This window comes from Pholis gunnellus (assembly GCF_910591455.1).
Source record: "Pholis gunnellus genome assembly, chromosome: 5".
Lineage (NCBI taxonomy): Eukaryota > Metazoa > Chordata > Actinopteri > Perciformes > Pholidae > Pholis > Pholis gunnellus.
Genome location: NC_136531.1, coordinates 9,302,916 through 9,324,763, shown reverse-complemented (window position 1 = coordinate 9,324,763; position 21,848 = coordinate 9,302,916). Strand labels below are relative to the sequence as shown.

At 39.3% G+C, this 21,848-nt stretch overlaps 1 protein-coding gene across 2 annotated transcripts in view; it reads right to left on the bottom strand.

Moving 5' to 3' along the window:
• Positions 1-19,913: 19,913 nt before the first annotated feature.
• The window catches only part of gab1 (GRB2-associated binding protein 1), a 47,046-nt gene continuing 45,111 nt past the window's right edge, over positions 19,914-21,848 (bottom strand). For both annotated transcript variants that reach the window (XM_079159618.1, XM_079159619.1), the window contains one exon: positions 19,914-21,775. In XM_079159618.1, coding sequence (XP_079015744.1) covers positions 21,617-21,775 — 159 coding nt within the window. In that variant the 3' untranslated portion in view covers positions 19,914-21,616. The remainder of the gene's footprint in view (positions 21,776-21,848) is intronic.

Here is a 21,848-nt window from a genome sequence, read left to right as displayed (position 1 = left end):
CAGACAGAGCCTCCCTACAGAATTTATGGTGGCCCATTATTTCATTTTGTGAATACCAAGAGTTCTCCCAGCATTGGCACTTCCAGAGAGAAACCTGGTGTGCTGACACAAATTGATTACGGGAGCAAGGAGACAATCTATTTCTTCCTCTAAACTGATAGCAAAGAACGACAGGATGAGAAAAGTGGGATGTACACGCACACTCACACACACACACACACACACACACACACACACACACACACACAGAGAGAAATAATGGGATGGTGAAAAGAAGTGGGAGAAGAAGTGGGAGAAAGGACGATGTGCAAAGTTATACAACAACTTCCCATTTTCAAAGACAAATATGCCAATGAAAGTGTTTTGCATTGCAGATCCATTCAGTGATAGTGCCGTCCTTGACAGAATTTCAATCATGAATACATCCCCACACACTTCTTTTTCTGGAACTGCTGGCATCCAAAAACAAAGCTGAGTTTATTAACTTAATTTTTTTAAACGTATATGTTCTCATTCTTACTATTAATGCTGTGACACAGTTACAGTTCATTTTCATTAGTGTGAAGAAGAATCCATATTCAACACCACATAAACGAATGCATCACGTTTGTATTATTGTGTCATGCGTACACCTACTTTACACCCATCCTGCGCTGGCTAACAAGACACTATAGATGAGTAAGAGCCAGATCCAGAATGCCACACATACATTTTCAAAAGAAAAAGATCTTCAAAGATTTTTCCGACCTTCATGTTGACAACAAAATTCATAAAACACTGAAAATATAATGTGCAACGAGAATACTGGAGAAATCTGAAGAAGCGGCAGTCCATCTTTGACTTCTCTTCCAGGCTTTTTAGCAAGCTTGACATAAAAATTGAAAACCACTCAAATATTTGAGGGAGAATATTTTCAGGGCTGTGTCAAGCCATTTCATGAAACATTGACCCACTTAAATCACTCATAGCAGTGTTCCCTACAAGAGTTTGTGAGACTTTGGTGGGGGGGGGGGGGGGGAATCTCGGACCCACTAGGGGAGTCCTGGGTCATGCACCCCCGGAAGAACATTTTGTACATTTCAAAGTTAAATGCATCTATCTGGTGCACTTTGTCAGCAAAATGAAGAGGCTACATCTATGAAGAACGCTGTGCCCTTGTACACTATTCTGCACAAAGGACCCCTCGACCTCCCTGAAAGTGTGTGTGTGTGTGTGTGTGTGTGTGTGTGTGTGTGTGTGTGTGTGTGTGTGTGTGTGTGTGTGTGTGTGTGTGTGTGTGAGAGAGAGAGAGAGAACAGAGGCGGCATTCAAAACCCTCTGCAGACTTGTTGCTCTCACTACCAGTATTAACGTCTCTGTTCCAACAACGGTAGACTTAAGAAAAGGTACATGCAGGCTGAAATTCAACTGTGGCGTTCTGTCGGGATATGCAATGACTTAAACGTAAGAGTAGAATAACTCTGTGCAGTAATTTATGCAGTGTAAAATGCCATAGGCTTAAGCTGATAGTAGCGACTCTGACCTATAAACTTTCGGTGCTCCAAAAAACTTTCATTTAGAGACTGAACTGAGTGTTTACGCAGGGATCAAAGCTCCGACCAGCAAGATACCGTTGACATCATCATCAAATACACTTAATTAATTTAGGTCACAAGACGTATACAAATGTCTTCACTGCATCACTGCCCTGGTTTCAGCGCCAACTGTCTTTTGGAGAGCACTAATCTCCGATCTCCATTTTTTATTCATATGACAGCACAGGTAAAGCTGCAGAGCCAATACATTTGTCCTTCAGTACATGACATCTTAGCCTTACTAATGAGCCATTTAACAGCACTGTGAAGGGAACAGCAGCTAAACGAAAAGGTCCCTAGTGGATTTGGTGGGAGTGTGTCAAGACTGGAAGAGACAGTAATACTTCACATTGACAGGAGGAAGAATGAATAATGAGTGGTTTCGCGGCCGTTTCAACATAAGGCTAATCTCTCAACGTTTTCCCATGTCCCATCTCTTCCTGGAGGGGTAGTGCTACTTGCACATCATGCTGCAAACTCAAATAATAGTTTCGTCCACCAGGACTCCGAAATATGCTTCACATTCTCTAAACTTACTGTTAAATGAATCCTGAATCTTGGCATCTATCGTTTGAATCGCTGAAAAACCAACAGTTTGTCAGACACAACCGACACATCATGCGGTCTCTAAAGAGTTTTTTGTGACGATAATAGACATTAATTGACACTCAATATTTAAATACACCCTAAAGCACATCTCTGCTTCCTACCCAAGCTATTTTTAACCGTTCCTCCAAGAAACACCTGGAGGTTTCTGAATCAGGGAACCCGTTTTGTGGTTTACTGCATTACCGCTTATGAGTATTCATGAGCAGGAGTAGGCAGTACTTCTCCAACGGGACTTAAGTCTGTGATCAACAAAAACTGTCTGTCAGTCATTGTCAATGAGAGCTGAGAGCTCAAGGGACATCGTTAGGTTCCCATTACAACACAAGACTTGCATTCAAGACTCCAACGACTCATCTCATAAGAGCCAAAGCATATGGAGAACTAACGGAAAAGCTCCCATTGCAATAGCACAGATGGCTGTCACAGATGTTGAAAGTCAGTTTGTCATTTCATCTCTGACAAATTCATGTGGCATCTTCTGTTTTCAAGTTTGAGATGGGGGGAGAAAGAAAAATCTAATTCCATCATAAATATTTCCCTCTGTCTCCAAAACTTATCAGTGACATAGGCTGCTCCATTTACCACAGAAACTGAACGCATGGAAAGTTGGAAAATAAAATACAACATTTAGCTGCTGGTTCTATTTAAATAGATTGTTGAAACAGGATTGATATTTTGTATCGTCAAATTGGATTTAACAATGTTCTCTGAAAGACCTCGTTTCAATAGTCTGTTTGCCGCTGAACTACAGCACAACAGAACCAGAGTTCAGCAAAGATTCATCCTTTTTAGCAAACACACTTCTGTATGCCCTCTTTTTATTATTCTTTCTTGTTTGGGCTTTCATCCTGATAATTCATTTGTATTTTATAAATTGATAAAGGGAACTACATAGGTACAGTCAGTCACATTAAGCTGGACACCAAATACCAGCATGTGTTCAGTTTCAATCGTGGTTTGAGAGTCACCATTTCAAAAGCAACATAATGTGCCATAAATAAACAAGCCAGAAATCACTGCCTGTACTGTTGGTGTGCATTAGGCATTATAGGCATTCTAAAAGTTGATGTTAAAAACACACACACAACAGCCTCAAAAACAGAGTTGAATCAATACATTTGAAAATCTCCACAAAGACCACACACTATGAGTTTCATCAATTACTTCGTTTGAAGTTTTGTCCACTAGCTGTGTGTTTGTAGATGTGCAGCAACACAGAGTTCAGCTTGGCTGTGAGATAAAAAAAACAACCTTTAAACATGCTGGGATATATGTGATTAAGAAAAGAGAAAAATAAGAATACAGAACAACATCAAAAACACAAGAGGGGCATAAAAAGAGAGTTAAGATACAAACTGAAAATGTTTTGTTGTATTTGCAAATCGTCACATTTTTTGGATTCCTGTTGTTTTATTTACACATTGCATTCATCATCTTGTAAATGTATTTCTGCTGTAATTTGAAATGTATTATGTGTTATCCATCTGTTTGTACGTAACTCACAGTGTTTCAGGATTTTGGGAGAATATGATGGTCGGACCTCGGGGGAGAAAATGTTCTACGTGTTTAATAAGTTAAATGCATCAATCTGGTGCTTTTTGAGAGCAAAATTAAGAGGCCAAATAAATGAAGCGCTCTGTGCTCTTGTAAATAATGTTATGTTCTAGCAGTGGTGGAATGCAATTAAGTACATTTAGGGTATTCAAGTGTTGTACTTCAGTACAATTTTGAGGTACTTTACTTCAGTATTTGCATTTTAAATAACATTATATTTCTATTCGTCTACATCTTAGAGGAAAATATTGTACTTTTAACTTCACCCCATCTATTTGACAATATTAGTTACTAGAAAGGCTACTTTGCAGATTATATACAATCTAAATCAACTAATAAACTATGATGTATTATCAAATAGTATATAGACTAATCATTCCGTACATAAAGTAGTTAAAAGCAGCTCCACCTTTACCAGATGCATTAATGCATCAATAATTATAATCCAATGAAATAAGCCTATACCGTAAATATGTTCAGGGGCTAAGTCACTCCCCCGCAAGGAGAGAGGGCACAGCAAGAACCAAGATCACGGCTCCGAGAAGCAGCGGGGGTCCAGGCGTGGGAGCAGCAAAGCTGACTGCCGGAGCAGTGAGCCACTTTCATTTTCTGAGCTGAACTGGAGCTTATTTGTCGCTCACTGCCTATATTATCATGAAGTACATGCTATTTATCTATCAGCCTCAAATTTAAAAGTGATAATACATACTGTATATTCAATTCAGAAATTATTAATATAATAAATCCTATCTCCAGTAATTAGGCCTCATCATGATGAAAAACGTTGATGTATAGCACATGCTATATGTTTAGTTTTATTAGCATGGGCTACTTGTCCCGTGACAGCAGTCCCATTTAAAGCGGAAAAATATAGGGACCACAGTCAGTCAACTGTAAATAATGCATATGGCACTCCCTAACTACTAGTAATTTATGTTGTACTCCCTGAGAGCCAAACATCAGGAAAATGTAGAAAGAAAGACGGCCTAAAATCAAATTAAGGAAGGAGAAGGCCTGGCAGTGTTGAAACTGACAGCCCGGCATGCAAATGAGCACATCTATCTTACTAGGGAACACTGAGTCTGCTTTATCTCATCTAGAAGGAGCAGTCCATCTTAGCTAGACAGCCGTTTGGATGCACTGCACTTAAAGAGCAAGGGCTCTAAATTGGATCTCAATTGTGCGACTGTACAAATGCTCACCTGAAATGGTCTCCTCTGCACTTATGAGCATGTGTGTCAGTGGTGTCCTGAACCTGAGCAGCACCGCTATGCTAGCTTCAGTTCATGTCACATGAAACCATTTACTTGAACAGACTGTATTTTAAAAGAACATGTAACTGTGTGTGTGTGTGTGTGCGGGTGGGTGAGTGGAACTTGTATTGTGGCGTAACAACGACTAAAATAATAACTATGGCGCTCTATTCTTCCCGAGTGCTTTTGGATGTTCAGTGGAAAGCAGGTTGGCAGTGAACATATTGGCTGAAAATGCTGAAACTAATTACACTCATCCGTTTGTAAAGGGCAGCAGATTGCATCAAATATGCTTCAAATGCACAGCCTTTGTTTGTGATTAGCCAAGAAACTATCCTTAAGCTCATCTGTTATATACTCACAAGGATTATATACCTACATATGCACAGATGGACGCGTGCATGTGTACAAATACACTGTACATGCTTACAGTAGGCAAACAGAAGAGGATCAGTCCATGCAGTCAATTTTCAACTTCACTCGACTTGTAGCTCTGTTTTTTTCTACTGTGAGGGAACCTCTTCATCGATTTCTTTCAAAACTTCTTCTGAATGTTTCACACACTCACTCTTTTTTTTTTTTTAGATAAAATACATCAACGCAATTTACTAATATTCCAACAATAGCACATGCATTATGTGGCTTTTTACGAAGCTTTTGATTTCTTACAGTGTAAGAAAAACTGATCATCAGCCATCTGTATATCAACTTATGTGCCTATTAAATAGCCGGCGGTCACATCCATAGTATTCAACTACTCACTGATGAAATATGAAACACCTCTCTAAAGTGACACTAGTTTAAATGTATTTGCTTGCACGCACACATTTTTAGATATGTTTGCAAATGATAAATGTGGCACGAACAGAATAGACAGAAACTACACTCAACTAATTCATCATAATTCTCAGCACAGCGTCTTACGCGTTATAAAAGAAAACCTAAGTCCCTTCTGTAAGCATCCCTGTCCATCCTCCGCATTCGTCTGTACACATACGGAAAGAGAACAGACGTATGGAGACAGCAGCAGCACAGCACAGCCAATAATGGTTGTGGAAAAGCTTCTGTGCAGCCTCTCTGTTTTGTTTACTGGAGCTTCATCAAGAGATGCAGCCATAGGCAGCTGTGTGAAGGTGGTGCATTAAATGGTTGCCTGGGAAGGTCCCAGGAGGGCAGTTTGGGGTCCAGACAGCACTAACAATGTGCTAATGCTGCAGCATAAAAAATTCAACGTAAAACATATGACAAAGTACTAAATAAGGAAGCATGACTGTGGCCATCAACTATAAACTGAACTAAAAATAAGAAATGTAATAGGATCTGGACAGCTCACCACCGCTAACCAATTTCCTGAGGGAAAACCCGGGCTTTACATTGAATAAAACAAAACCTCCCCTTGTAAACAAACTTGACATGAGCATGTACTCATTCCTTCACAAAACTGTGTACTATTTGCCAGAATGTCTTTCAAACAGATTTTGAAATCACACTGCGAGTTAAGAGATGCTAATGCGAGACTGCTGCAATGACTTACAGATGTTTGGCACGCAATGTAAAGATAGTTTCAGTGAAGCACTGTCAGCATAATTATGTTGCATTATAATGATGTGACTTTACTGCTGTTCTAATTTATACTTCTTATACTGTTTTCACTGTTTCCACTTTAGAGACATAGCGCAATAAACCTGTCCCGCCAGATGGTTTCTCACACAGCACCGTCTTCAGTGCCGTTCTTTCAATGAAGAAATACTTTCCAGTTCTGATACAAACGATGCTGTTGCAGCATCTACGTTAACCCGGCGCCACCCTCTTCAGGAGCCGCCATTGTTGTTTGTTCGTCTCGCACACACCTGAGCGCCGCTCGTGGCTCACTGGTTGTCTGCAGCGCTCTAAACATCATCTAAAAACATCAGATTTCAGCATGTCCAAGGATAATATTAGCACCCTCTGTCTACCAGGGGTGCATTTGATAACTAAAATGATGATGGGATAGGCCAAGTTAGCTGTACGCGAGCTAATGTTAGCTATGTGTGCGTAAGCTACTGTAGTTAGCAAAGGCACTTGCGAACATAATAGCCTACTGCAAAGCTTTCTGATGGGTCCACAATCCACTATAACACAAGTTGCATACTTTCAAAATCATTTTGCTTAACTTGCAGAAATATAGTTAGCCTAAACTGACATTTGGACAAAATGCTTGCTGCACACGTAGCGTTAGGCATACTGAGTGTCAGGATCCCACAGTTTCCCCATTCTTCCCGCTATTGCCTCTCAGTTTTTCCCTTTATAAAAACAATGTTCTTGGTTCTTTACCACTTTGATAGTGCATCCTATAATATGCCAGCTGTTATGTGACAAGGAGGCACCTTCACGCAATACAAAGTAAATGGAATTAATGGTATTAAAACATTTAGTGCGAAAAACCCAGCAAAGGAGTTTAATTTTGTCCTTAATTAATTCTTTTGCAAACAAATATAGTTGGAACTAATTAATTCATGAAAAACACATTTAAGAAAAACAGCATGAATGCACTTCTGCTGAGACATCACTAAGGAGTAAACTGCATTTCAATGCTAATTGGTGCCTTTTATTTTATTGCTGAAATACTACAAAACTCCATTTGCCCAAGGTGAATACTGCAGATTAACAGCCATAAAAGAAACCTTTGGATTGAGAAGAATACTGCATCAAATCGCTCACTTCTCTCAAATCGACTTTATTCTTGCATTTCTATTACTCCTCTCTGTGCCATACTGCTAAACGTAAACCGTATCAGATCAGCTGTTTGTGAAAAGCTGCATGATTCTTCATTAAAAACCCACAGACTGTTACATTATTAGTAGAGCATGTGGACAAAAGTGTCATGTTACCCACTCTGCATTAGCGCAGATGCAGCTGTGCTTCAGGCCCATGTCAACAAAGAAAACTGAACACCTAAGCACCATTTTCCAAATGGAAAGCTTTCGAGGTAAACATAGCATCAGTCCCGCTTCTCTTCCCTCTGTTCCTAAAAATCAGCATCATTGTCACCGACAACTGGAGAGTGTCCAATTCTAAAAAAAGGCATTTCCCCATGCCAAGCGAAGAATACAGAAAAGGTATCCCTACGCATATTCCTGCTTTGATGTTTCACTGCTTTTCGTTTTGGCCAAGTGTTAAACTGCTTTTGTTGTGGGAGCCTATAACTTGAAGATGTATATTGTTATTTGCACACTATAAAGTAATGTAGCCCTTTCCTTCATCCCCCTCTCTCTTATTCTGCCAACATGAAATGGCTGGATATTAAATAGAAGCCTGAATGAAATGTTCATGTGAATGGATTTGCATGCACGCACAGATACACTCATATACATAGAAGCCTTCACTGAGAACGTGCTGTGTAAAATACCATGTAAAACAACAACATGCACATATTATGCATGAATTTCAGGACCGATAACTACAACCAATTCTGTTTGTTGGTCGACATGATAACCAATAATATTACTCTTGCAATTACAAAAATACGAAGAAAAGAACATTTACCAGTTCATTTCCCAAATGTCAACACAGTGTTTGTTAGCAAATGAGTTGTTGTCAAAAATAAAATTAAACAGCAACTACGACAATAACTGATAAATAATTTCAGTCATTGTTGATGCTTTTTTTTTAACATACGACAGTAAATACATACATGAAGAAATCAAATATCTGCTGCAGTCCCTCGCTGTTTTTATTGCTAATTTAATCCGTGTTCAGATGTGATATTATTCACTGTCAACTTCTATTTGGCTCTTCATATAATATTGAATCATTTCCTTCATTAGGCAACAGTTCTCCAAGGATACGACAAAAGAGCTCCTCCTCCACTCTGAGTTAACTTCATTCAAAGTGCCATATCTTCACTTGTTTTGAATTTAGCACCTTAGCACAAGGAAATCAGTTTCCTCTGAGCAGATGTTTTTACAGCTGCATCACAAAGTAGCTGGAGCGCCGCTTGCTAACACCACCTGCGAGAATCACATTGCTAATTTGCAGTTGTGAGCAAAGATATAAATCAATGGTTAATGTATGTGGCTCATGATTTTTAAATGATTTTTGTTTGTTTTTAGGCTCCTTGATCTAATCATTGATCAAACGGCGTCTATAGACAAAAATGTGATTCTGATGCACTTAACTGATGGCTGATAATAGAATCCCACTTTTTCTCTTGATTAGAGCTGCCAATAATGATTATTAGCATCATCAATTAATCTGCCAATTATTTTCTTGATTCATTAATCATTCATTAGCAGACAAATATTGAGAAATACCAATTATAACATCCACAAGCCAAAGGTGAGATCTTCAAATTGTTTGTTTTTTCTGACCACATATTCATTCAACTATCAAATAAGACAAAGAAAAGCTGAAAATCATCACACACTCAATACTTGAAACAAAGAATGCTCGGCATTGTTGCTTAAGAAATGACTTAAACGACTAATGAATTATCTAAACAGTTGCCAAACAACTAATTGATCAATCAACAAATTGTTTCAAATCAACTCCGGTTCCCAATTCTGATACCTAAACTCATGGCAGTGGCCCATACAGAGTATCAATAGGCATTTTTAAATCAGTTGTGTTATTTATAACTTCAACGATGGCTCCAATTATTCAAGTAAGCCGCTAAATGGAATTTGGCCATCTTTAATTTTAATATTATTCACACCTAATAATCCGACAGACACATGTCAAAATGTCTTCTGCGAAAAAGCCCATCAGACACTAGTGTCTCTAGTAACACTGATATTTTTGTGAGGCAGCATTTGGGTACATATTTTTTGATTTATAGTGTCAACATGGAGCATATCCAGCCAGCATAGAGACTTAACATAAGGTTTAGGGTCACAGCCCATTTATCACATGCAACAAGATCTGTACAAAGTTCAAAGACAGTTTGAAGTCAGTTTATCAGCCCCTACCACATTTCGTGACAATGAACTCTAATATCTAATCTAACCCCGTTCTGACCTGCACTCTGCAACTCTGAACACAAAATGTAATAAAGTGCACGGCAGGAGGTCAAACGCAGTTGTTATACGAGGCCTTTTTTTTCCTCGTCAGTGTGCCATAGTGATGAGTAAAACTAATCTCCAAATGGGAGTCCAATGCTTAATCTGTATTGGAAAAAACTGAAAAGAAGAAATCTGATGCACAAAGTCCAGTGAAGGCGAAGATATTCTATATAGCTTAAATACAATGGGCACACAATTGTTCATTTGTATATACTTTTTCAAGGCTAGAAAAATCAATACTGCTATATCTTTGTGTCCACTTCGTGCCTGTCCGTTGACTGCAGTCTAGAGCTAGACAAAGTAGTGTCTTTCATTTTGACCTGGGCTATTCCTCTTGTACATTCGTGGTGGGGGTGGAAGGTATAAAAGGTGTAGAAAGTACCCCGGTAGGAATTTGCCCTACGGTAGTAATTTTGACTATACTGTGCTGACCGGTACTAGCGATGCACCTATTGATCAGCTGTCGATCGAAATGGATGGTTTGCAGCTGATTTGCCATCACCGGTCGATCACTTTCAGATTTCAGGTTTTTTGCCAGTTGCATTTACACGCGTGTGCAACTCACCGACAACATGTGTCGGTGAGTGACGAAGAAATAAAGTTCACAATTTGTCAGAACTTCAAGTCTAAAATAAGCCGTGGAGGAACAATCTTAAAACCATCTGAAACAACCAACTTAATCAGACACTAATTAAAGTGTAATACATTTCCCTGCATGCTGCTCAGAGTAATCACAGTGACCGGCTCGTCTTCGCTCAAATGTAATCTTGTAAAATGTAGTTTTGGCCGAGAAACTTGAATAAATACAGTTGTTTAAAGTTTTTCACAGCAGAATAAAATAGACATTAGGGAGGGAGATATGTCTAACTTCCTAACACTAATACTTCAAATGATATCAGTTACAGCCATGTCTGATATAACTAATACTGCAAGACATAGCATGAAATTCTGTGAATGTCCTGGCAGCTCAGCTGTGAACAAGATTAATATCTGAACTCAAAAAGGCGGATAATTACTCCTATGGGAGGCAAAACGATGTCAAGAAACTGTTGATTGTGAAACTATTCAAGAAGACAGCAAATTCCATAGATTAATTTGATTTTAAGCAGAGGAACGCTATAATAAAGTCAGCACTGCATTCATCTCTTATTTGTGCGAATCAAATATGGCATTGAGGAAGAAGAACGTGCGGCGCAGATAGTCTTGACAATGGAAACCGATTGAAAAGGGGACAAAACTGTCAAGCTATCACTATGCATCAAAACCTGCTCGCTGCCTCGATGGGCTCTTATAGCTTATCAGAGCCCCTTTCGATGGCAAACGTAGCCTAGTCTCAGAGTGAATTGTTGATTCTCGGTAAACTTTTGACAAGGCCTATTACACAGATGGATAGCTGTTTTCACTGGGAAAACACAGACCAGCCAAACTGAGCTGTGTTTTCTGTCAAGTGCCCCTCAACAGCAAGCCAGTTAAAAACACTTCAGGCAACTCATTCCTGATGAGGTGTTTTGCTTTTTCAACAGCCACTGCCATCTCGCAAAGTGCTGTTACCTAATCACGGCTCCAATGATCTACAATACATAACTATTGTGGTTTGGAGTTGCAGTGAAATACAGCTTCAAAACTCATTATAGACAGCATCTTACAAGACGAGCAGTTCTAAGGCTGTGCTCAACATACGTACAGCTTATTCAGAGTAGAGGTCGACCGATAATGGATTCTTAAAGGCCAATATAATAATAATAATTTGAAGCAGGAATAAGGTGATAGCCAATTAAATCGGTCGATAACCCCATCACGGGGATAAGGAAACAATCAACCGAAGTGAACAATTTTTGACTCTATTACAGACTGTACACACTGGATAACTGCTGAACTGAACATCTAAGTAAAAAAATATGGATTAATGGACATTAAACTCAAAGTAATAAATACCTAAATAAATAGCCTATATACAGAAACTGATACATCTGGAAGTGAACATCAAGCTCATAGGAATAAAAAGTAGGGATGGTCACAAAAGTCCCATTTATGCAACTATTGTCTTGTTTTAAAAATATGATATCACTGTTGCAAGCGCAGCCTAGTAGTAACGTTACAACTGTGTGTGTGTGTGTGTGTGTGTGTGTGTGTGTGTGTGTGTGTGTGTGTGCACCCCCTAGTTTCAGCTGAGAAATGTGTTCAAGCGGCAGAGCATTGTAAAACACACTTCATTCAAACTCAACAGAAATAAAATAAAACTCACCAAAAACTTTCCACCATTGGGTCAAAATAAACCCTTAATTCATCAGAGTGGAAAATGTGCGGCTCTACGCACATTCTCCCTCTCTCTCCCCACGGAGCTTCTGTTGCGCATCCCGTTACATTGTTGAATGCTACTCTGACAAACGATTGTGCGTTTGTTCTTATTCCTGAGGGAAAGAGGATCCTAAAGTGTGCGATTTACCACGAATGGCTGGATTATTTGGAAGAGAGAATGCCAAATTGGTAGGTAAGTTAAAGTAACAGCATTATTTCTGTTCTTCCCCGTCTGCCTTTTGTGTATCGTGAACAAAGAGCTGATAGTGTTGCGTTTATATATTTGAGAGAAAACTTTTGTGGAAATAAACTGAAAACGAGTCAGATGTGACATGAATACCTCAAAAACCAGCTGTTCACCTGACCCGTAAAAGGTGTAGCCCACATGTTCTAACCCTAACGCCAGAAAGAAAAGAGAGGTTGTAGGTTTTTGGAGTTTTTCTATATTGGAGAATTGCTTTCTGAAAAAAATATTTCTGATGTAGAAAAATGCAATTCAAAGTCTGTCAAGCATTTATGACATTTATGGATGAGTCACATACATTTTTCCTTCACTATGTTGAAGTTAAGTTTCTTGGGTACTTATATTCAACAAGTCTTACGAACAAGGATTTTTAAAAACATATACACATATACATGTATATATATATATATATATATTAATATATATATATATATATTCCCTGATTTAAGATTGTTCCTGACAATAGTGTGACACAATCCCCGCTGACACTCTGTCAGACTACCAAGCTCCAAGCTGCTGTGTAAGACAACCAGCTCCACAGATGAAGAGCTGACACACCACAAAGCAAAAAGTGAAGACAGAGGCAGAACACATATCCAGATACATCCAAGAGCAGACTCAAGGAGCCAATCTATATTTGAGTCAAGGGACTCCTACAGCGTGCACTCTGGAGGCAGAATGTGCCATGCCGTCTTTAGGCAGCTGCAAAATCAATGATTGATATCTCCGTATGCACAACTGATATCCACTTCTCCCCGGCAATTAATACTGCACTAACATTAACTTCTCATCTAGGCGGGAGATCTCTGCGTCATCTTTAAGAAGCAGATAATCTACAATGCTGACTGACTAATCCTATTCATAAATCACTTAACTGTTGGGCAACATTATGTCCTTTAGTGCATGGAAAGATTGATGTTATCCGAAGCATAATAGTGCTCTATCAGCAGGGGTAAACTTTGTATTATCTTCAGGCAAATTCTTTAAGCTATTAAAAATGAATAGAGCCTCGTTACATAGTATAAATATAGTATCTGGAGCAATAGAGTTGTGCTTTTATATCCTAGGTAATATAATAATCATCAGCTTAGTTAATGGACCTGTGCAAATGTGTAATAAATGCAGTGAAACTGTGGAGTGGAAAAATGACGCAAATCATAAGCTGAATTACAAGTCCCCCTAGAATGCTGCTTTTCTAAATACGATAACCACTTTTTTTCAATACAGTAATGGTTTCACTGCTCCAAACCTCAGCTGATGACATTGCAGTCACACACAAAAACTCAATCCTCGAGCCCTCGCGAAATCTGATTAGTGCCAGCTTTGGTGACAGTGAGGAAGCGGGAGAGAGGGTTTGGAAATCACTCACTTTTTTTTCCTCCTCTGGACCGTTGCCAGGATGTAGGATCCACAGTGTAATGTCAAAGACGGGGCAAACGCAGGCAGGTGAGGCCAAGCTATCGCTGAGTGGTAGCGACTCGCCGCGGGAGAGGAGTTGCTTTGATCTAGAAATATACAGAAAACACAACAATAGAAAACTTGCTTTTTTTTCCCCCTCATGTACAATGAAAGGATGGACAACTGAGTATGCAGATGTACACAGCCCTCTACTTTACAAGTTTCACAAAGAGTCATGCACAAAAAAAAATATCCATCTTTCTCTCTACTTTATTCTGTTTAACCACAGGTGTTTTTTCATAATGTCTACCTCGATCGATTTTACAACTGTGCTTTGGGAAAGTAAGTGTCGAGAGGACATTGCTGTACATCCAACTTAAGAGCGGGACAAGGAGGAGAAATTGATTTTGTCAGGATACAGAACAAAAAAGAAAAATGGTGTATCTGGACTCACTGAGCGCTGATGCTTTGTTGTGAGTCCTTTTAAGATTCAGTCCAGCATTGGCTCTGCCTTAATGTGATTAGAGGTTTGAAAGAGAGGAAGGAGGAAAAGCTGGAGAGGTAGTGAGAGGAGGAAAAGTGGACGGATAGATGGCATGCCGGCGAGATGAGAGGTTGACTGGGCGGGTTGAGGCTTAAGAGAATGACAGACTGGCTGCCAGAATTGGAAGATGAGGAAGGGCGACAGATGCGGTAAACAGAACTAAAGATGACTCAATACAGGGCTACCAGGAAGTACTGTAATGAGATGCATTTGATCAGAAGTACATCCAAGATGCAGAATGTTCATTCAGATGGAAAGAAGGTAAGTAGAGTGGAGTACAGTCAAACTGAAATATTGCCAGAATAAAAAAGAGAACTAAATATGTACTGGCCAACTGTGTAACATCCGCCAAATTAAACAAGACCGGCAGAAAGAACCCGCCAAAAAGATAAGGTTAAATATTGGAAAATATTATTTCTAGGATAACGGTTACGTGGTCTAGTCTTGCGGGGGCTGAGATGATCTCACTTTGTGATGAAAATACACACCAGGAAACAACCAGATGCTAACACACCAATAAATTGCACAACCTGCCCCTAAACTAGGGCTGCACAACCAATTAACATTTTATCAAAATCCCAATATGGCCTACTGAAATTTTCACATTGCAGGAGGAACAACATTTGTTACGGGCAAAATGTGTCTAATATCTAATGTGTTTAAATAAAATATTGTCGTGCTGCTAAGATGCCAAAATATTCGCAATTAGATATATTTTTAAATCGTTATAACCCGAATAACCCTTAAGCAACAACTTGCCTCCATCAATTCTTCACAAGCCAAAATGTATCCACATGCGATGTATTAATGCAACTAAGGCTGAGATTAACGGCTGGTTTTGGCTTATCACAGATATATTGGTATCAGTGTATACACTCCCTAGTTATTAGGTACACCACGATAAAAATAAAGTAATCTAATATGACAGCCACCTAATACATCCTGCATTAAGTAATGTTAAGCTTTAGTTGAAACTGTTTTAGTTGTGGTGGTGGTACTGTTGAATTGTACTGCTTTTCGTTAGTGTTTCTAATATGTAGTCCACCCTCATTGACGTTAATGGGGCGGACAAAATATAAATAATACTTCTCAGAGTAGCCGAATGCATTATAATTCATAAGCAACACAAGCTGCAGCCTTCAGACTAAAGATACATTTGAATGAACACAAAATAAGCAAAAACTGAACATTATAGCCTCTGTGAAGGTAAGATTTTATTGCAGGGCCGTAATTAGTTTTAGCTAGGTGTACCTAATAAACTGGCAACTACATGTAGTAGTGCTGCAACAGCATAATCAAATCAAGTCAAAACATTTTCTTGCTTTCTTTAGTCTTCCACAAATGTCAAACTAGCATCTCATTGGGCTTTAGACTGTTTGGTCACATAAAACAAGACATCTGAAGACGTCACCTTGGGCTTTCCTGAATTGCGATGAGCATTTTTTTTTTATCATTTGACAATTTATAGACCAAACCATTAATCAAGCAAGTAGTTGACAGAATAATCAACATTAAACTGTTTTAGCCCTAAATAAGTGTTTGTCAGCCAAAAGGTAAGACGGAATTGCAGTGCAGATATCCCAAAGATATGTCTGAGGTCATTTACAAACTGTCATGTTGCAATTACATTCCCCCCGTTTCCTCACACAGTACAAATACCTTAAGCACAATTCTTTAATTGTCATGCTTATCAAAAAATGTGTCGTTATATGTGATCAAATTAATACCGTTTAATCTATCATTATCACAGTTTTTAAAACTCTCAAATATCGATATTGGTATCGGTTGCACTCTAGTTGGTGCAACCAGCAGGGGACACATGCAGCTGCCTCAACCCCATCAATTAACCGCTCTGCCAGCCCAAGGATGCCTCTACTAAAGGCGAACATGTCTCTTGAGGAATGTTCCTTTTTCACACTTGTGTTGTGTTCCCCATTAATATGACACGCATCTGCATAATTCACTGAAGTCTATAGCGCTGACTTTTCACTCACACTAATGAAGTTAATTAACCAGGCATGTTGTTAGCCGGATTCTGTTGACAAGAGCACATTGCATGTTGTTCAAATCACCTCGACCACACTTTCCACATTTGGAAATGTTGTATGTGGTTAACTATGTCGTAGTTCTCACACACATTTAGGCCAAAAACACACCACATTTGTCCCTTAATGTGTTGCTGTGTAACTGGCCCCACAGGACCGCACACCAGGCCACCTGACACACAGCTCCCATCAGTCCAGGCAGAGGTCCAGGCTAGGCCCAATACAGCTCACAAGCTCCCCGCTGCGCTGGAAACAGCCTCTCAGATTGCCTCATAATTATTCTGTTGGTCCTGTTAAGAGACTCTCTCCCTGCTCCATTACTCGCACACTGCCAAAGACACTGCAAAGAGGCTCCCCCAGGCTGCACCACTACACAGCTGCGACTGTGTAGGCAGAGGCCCGCGTGTAAACAAACAGAGCCGACTCAAGGTGTGCTTTAACTTCAAACATTGCCTCATTACGGCACACAGACAGTGATTAAGATGCGTTTCTCACAACACCTTAAAGCTTTTAACCGGTGGAAGGATAAAATGATTCATGTGCTGTAAAGCATTTGCATAATGCTTAACAATATCTAAATACAAAGGATGAACCGTTTGTATCTTGTCCATTTTGATCAAATATGAAAAAGTGAGCCGAGAACGTGTTTAACGATGGCTAAGAAACAGTTTAGCTTTATACACGCAGCCTTGAAAACAAGTTCACAGATGAGGATATGTTCTTCAGGTCCCCAAGGTCAAACATGATTAAAAAAAAAAATAACACCGGCATAACCTTAGATGATGACATTACCAGTAATCTAGTTCTCACACATCAAACGTGCAAGCCAGCAACTCTCATGAGCACTGAAGAAGTAGCAAATTAAAAAGGAAAATGAGCTCAAACCTGCCATGTGTTAACCTGTCATCCCATCAGCCATGCCTGACAGCAACATGAAAACCTTCTAAATTCCATTTCAACAAAGGATGAAGCCACCTGATGGCAACAGTTTACAATCTGCTGGATGTCATGGTAGCAAACATAATCCGAGAGGCTGGGCGATAAAAGGTTACGCACAGCCAGTGCAATGAAAGGCAAACTTATGCAGGATGAGGTATATGCTATCTCATGATGTGGAGTCCGACAAATTTATGGGATTAAATGTGACTGTGAAGCCAGCCAGCCCATATGTTGCATTTGATTAAACTAGAGGCCTGTACTGAATCCATAAATATATGATAATTAGCTGGCTGAGCTATTTAGATCAGTGGACATACATCATCAAAAGGTAAAATGGGGCCGACCTTGTACAGAATACAACGCTACAATAAGACTGTGCACACATGCATGCGCATGCAAACCTGTAAAGGTCCTTGGACATTTCCATGCTGTACAACCTCAAGAGATGCAAAGGGCTTCTTTGTGATCCATTATACAAATTATTGTTGATTTAGTCTTTTTTTTTAATACAGTTGCTGCTCTCAAAACCCCTATTTATCTCTCAACAAAGAGAACAATATGGGACATTTAGTGGGAAAAACTGTATCTGAAGGACTGCAGCACATTGTGTCACAAAATGTGTGCTGAAATGTAGTGCTTTATAACGCACCATTAGTGGATTTGTGGGCCTTCATAAAAAATAAATGTGTACAAATCGGAAGGTAATACAATCTTGAAACACTAAATAATAACCTGGTGGTGGCCCCTTGAAGAAACTCTGTAAGCATGCTTCCAGTGTACAGACCTTGGTCTTACACTCTGTATGCTAGCAAAACACTATTGAATTAACTAAGATCACTGTACATACTGCATTGAAAACTGAGCAAAAAAAACACGCACACATCTTAACATGAAACTACAAACCTGTGGATTTCAAAGGGCCTTTGTGGTCATTGCAGTAACCCAAGGAGAACAGCACCTTGGCCTGTGAAGCACATGGTGAAGAAATTGTAAATGTGATTTAGTCTGCCACAACGCTGCAGAGCCTCAGACGGGAGGACGTCAAGAGAAGTGACTGCACTGAAAGGGGTGTGTGCAAAGGAGAGCCATAATATAGTTCATCAAACAACAGCTCCATCTAGTGGGCAGCTCAGTAAAGCTGGAAATTGGAAATGACAGTGATTTGGGTTTCTGTGCAAGGTGACCCATGCTTTAAATTGCTATTCTGGCCTTAGGACGCTGCGGCAAGAGACGCTTGCTACAAGCAAATTCTCCTTTTGAGCAGATTTAATACAACTTGGATGAAAAGTTCTTTTGACACTAAAGCAGTAGCTACATATTTAACATTGGATGGACACTGACAACATTACACCTGCACAGTTTACTATAAACACAGCTTTCTAGATAAAGTTGATGTTTTGTTGTAATGTCACCTCTCACTGTGGTGGGATTTAGGATGTTAGGTCTCTAACCTTCCCAAAAGAATTGTCCTTCCATTGTGCTTTCCTAACATTGTAAATGAATAAGTCATTTGAAAAATGACCGAACGAGACTCCAATGATGGCGATTCAGTTACTGTCTCTTGTTTTACATTAGAGACTTCAATATTAACGTTGGCTAACTTACGTTTTGAGTCAAGTAGTGAGTTACCACGACTTACCTCTGTTATGAAGACATTTCATGAAGTTTCAGTGCAAGAAGAAACACAAAAATAATCCCATCGCTGATTTAAGTAACTCAACTGTAAAGAGTATAATTAAACACGCTTTGGAAATTAGGAGTTGGCCCCTTTTCCTTTTAGTGAAAAAAGATAAAGATAGCAACCGAAGGTGACATAAAAACGCCTTGTACTCTACGATCTTGTAACGTATTTAAAATGAATTACTAAATCTACCTGAATTAAGTTTACAAAGTACTATATTTAGCAAATTTGCCTTCATTTTATATTTCCATATCATATCTAAAACCTATTTGGCTTGCCTTGTGCAAAAGGATTATGGATCACTTCCATGCTGACATCAAAAACGTAACTTGCAAATAAAATACGTATTTCTCAGTTGTCAGAGTACTTTGTTTGGTTCAAGCTGGATATACATTTTTACGGAAACTAGAAATGCACAAATTGAAGATTTATTAGGTGATTGAACAAATAAGAATTTTGATGATATGGTCATAGTTGCAGGCTGTAATTTCTCAGAATGTCTAGGAAATTGTCTCTATATACTTTTCAATTCGTAGCGATGTAGTTACAAGCTTGTGAACATGTGGAGCGGTATTATTGATTTTGCAACATGAATGTGATTGAAAAGACACCCAAACTAAATGAACACTCACCATGCACAGGACATTAACGTTGGATTTCTATTTCTTCAAATTCTCTTTTCCATTTTGACTTTCTCATCATCGTGGAAATCATACCGAAGAAAGACAACAGATGCATAAGAGGTTGGATTTTATTTAGTCCACTTTCAAAATTTACATTTTCTGTCGAGATTCATTAAAAAAGTTAAAGCATCATCAGCTTTGCAGCCCGTATCACAAAAAGACTGCAATAAGGAAAGAGTGAAGTAGAATGAAGATGACTTAGTAGGCACATTTTTCAAATGATACATGTTAATCTAATTCATGGCAAAATATGTACAGCAATGATTTTATCTTGTGGTAGCACATGCTTGGGACTTCTGAGTCAGAGTTCACAGGTTAGTAAAGCACAGATTTATAAAAGATGTCTCAAGTTGACTACATGAGGCAGTCGATTTCCCAAAACTGTATGCCAGTTCAATTTGAAATAAATTAAACCTTAGATAAGAGAGGAATGAGGAATATCAATGAACTTGTGAAACTAATTGACCGGCGCTTGTCAAACTAAGCATTTTAACAGACTTTAGCAAATGAATCAAGAATACTGAGCTAAAAGTGGACACGACATCCACCTGATGAAATAACTTGAGAAATAAATTAGAAATGGTTAGTTGTATTTATAAGTACCTGATTTTCTCTCTCGCTCTCTCTCTCTAGCCTAAGTTTGATACCTTTGCATAACTTATAGAAAACCTGTCACTTTCTTTTAAAAACTCACAGTAATTCATTCATTTATCACAAGTCCTGATACCACCTAAGACCGGCACAGGATTCTACCCTGCAGAATCCACATACCCTCGAGTTAAACACGCTGGATATTCCATACAAATAAAGGACACTTTTTCCTGTTTATATACATAACACTTTTGTACAGTCTTTGCACTTCCATTATAACAGATTGAAGCATCTCCACGTACAAAGTAAATGGAAAATCAAATCATGTTCAGTGGATAAAACCTTGAGTGAATCCAAAGCTTAAATTGAGCACTTGGTTACATGTAAAATGAACGAGTTCAACTGCCTTTGCATTAAAAGAAAAAAAAAAAAGAAAAGAAAAAGTAATAAAACGATGAAATTCTGTCGTACTGGGTTATCTTGGGGATCCGGTTTGAAGTTTGCCATAAACACAGTTCAGGGTGAGTTTCAGTCATCCACACGAACTTGGTAAAAAAAAATAATAATTTGTGAAACTGACCCGTGACCAGTGCCCATGGAAACTTCACTCCACTCAAAACAGGAGAAACTGAAAAATCAACTCTGTTAACCAGCTATGCTAAGTAGTAGAGTGTTGCATTGATAACGTATTTTGATCAGGTTATCAAGTGATTCAACTTTTTCTTCAAAACATTAAACAGCATTATAATATAAAGGAAATGTTAACTGTGGATCCGCCCACCAGCCATCGAAAGGTGAACAGAACCAAAAAAAAAACTCCAATCCAATATAGGAGGCAGTGAATGTTCAAAGTTTGTGGGTCTGCTTAAGTCAAACCCTGAAGACAAGTCCAGTCATTCCACCTGCTTTCATACCGCATACAGCTTATTCCTGGCTCATACCACTTCCTACGACTGTACACACACACACAGTGCTGTCCTAGGCCTAACAGCAGCGTAAACTAAACAGTTGAGTGGCTATGAAGCTCCACGACACATTAAGGATCTTGCTGAGGTGGAGGGTGACGGCTGGACCGTCCCAAAGCACACACCAGAGCCTACACTAGTGTAAAAGGCCCAGCAGTTTGGGGGTTTGGAGGGTGGGTTGGCGGTTGGGACAACAGGGTCACTTGGGTCCCTTGGAAGGGGTGTCTGTCTCCGTGGATTGGCGGCCGTCGTTCCAGGCCTCCCGTGTGCTCTTAAGGGCCTGCGTCCGTTGCTGGTCCACAACCACGTAGTCAACGCGCTCATCTGAAACTGCCATTCCCGTTCCATTGCTTTTAACCTGAGTAAAGAAAAAAACACAAAAAAAGGTCGGTCTTGAAGTTCCTTTAAAATGACTTGTGAACACACGGCTC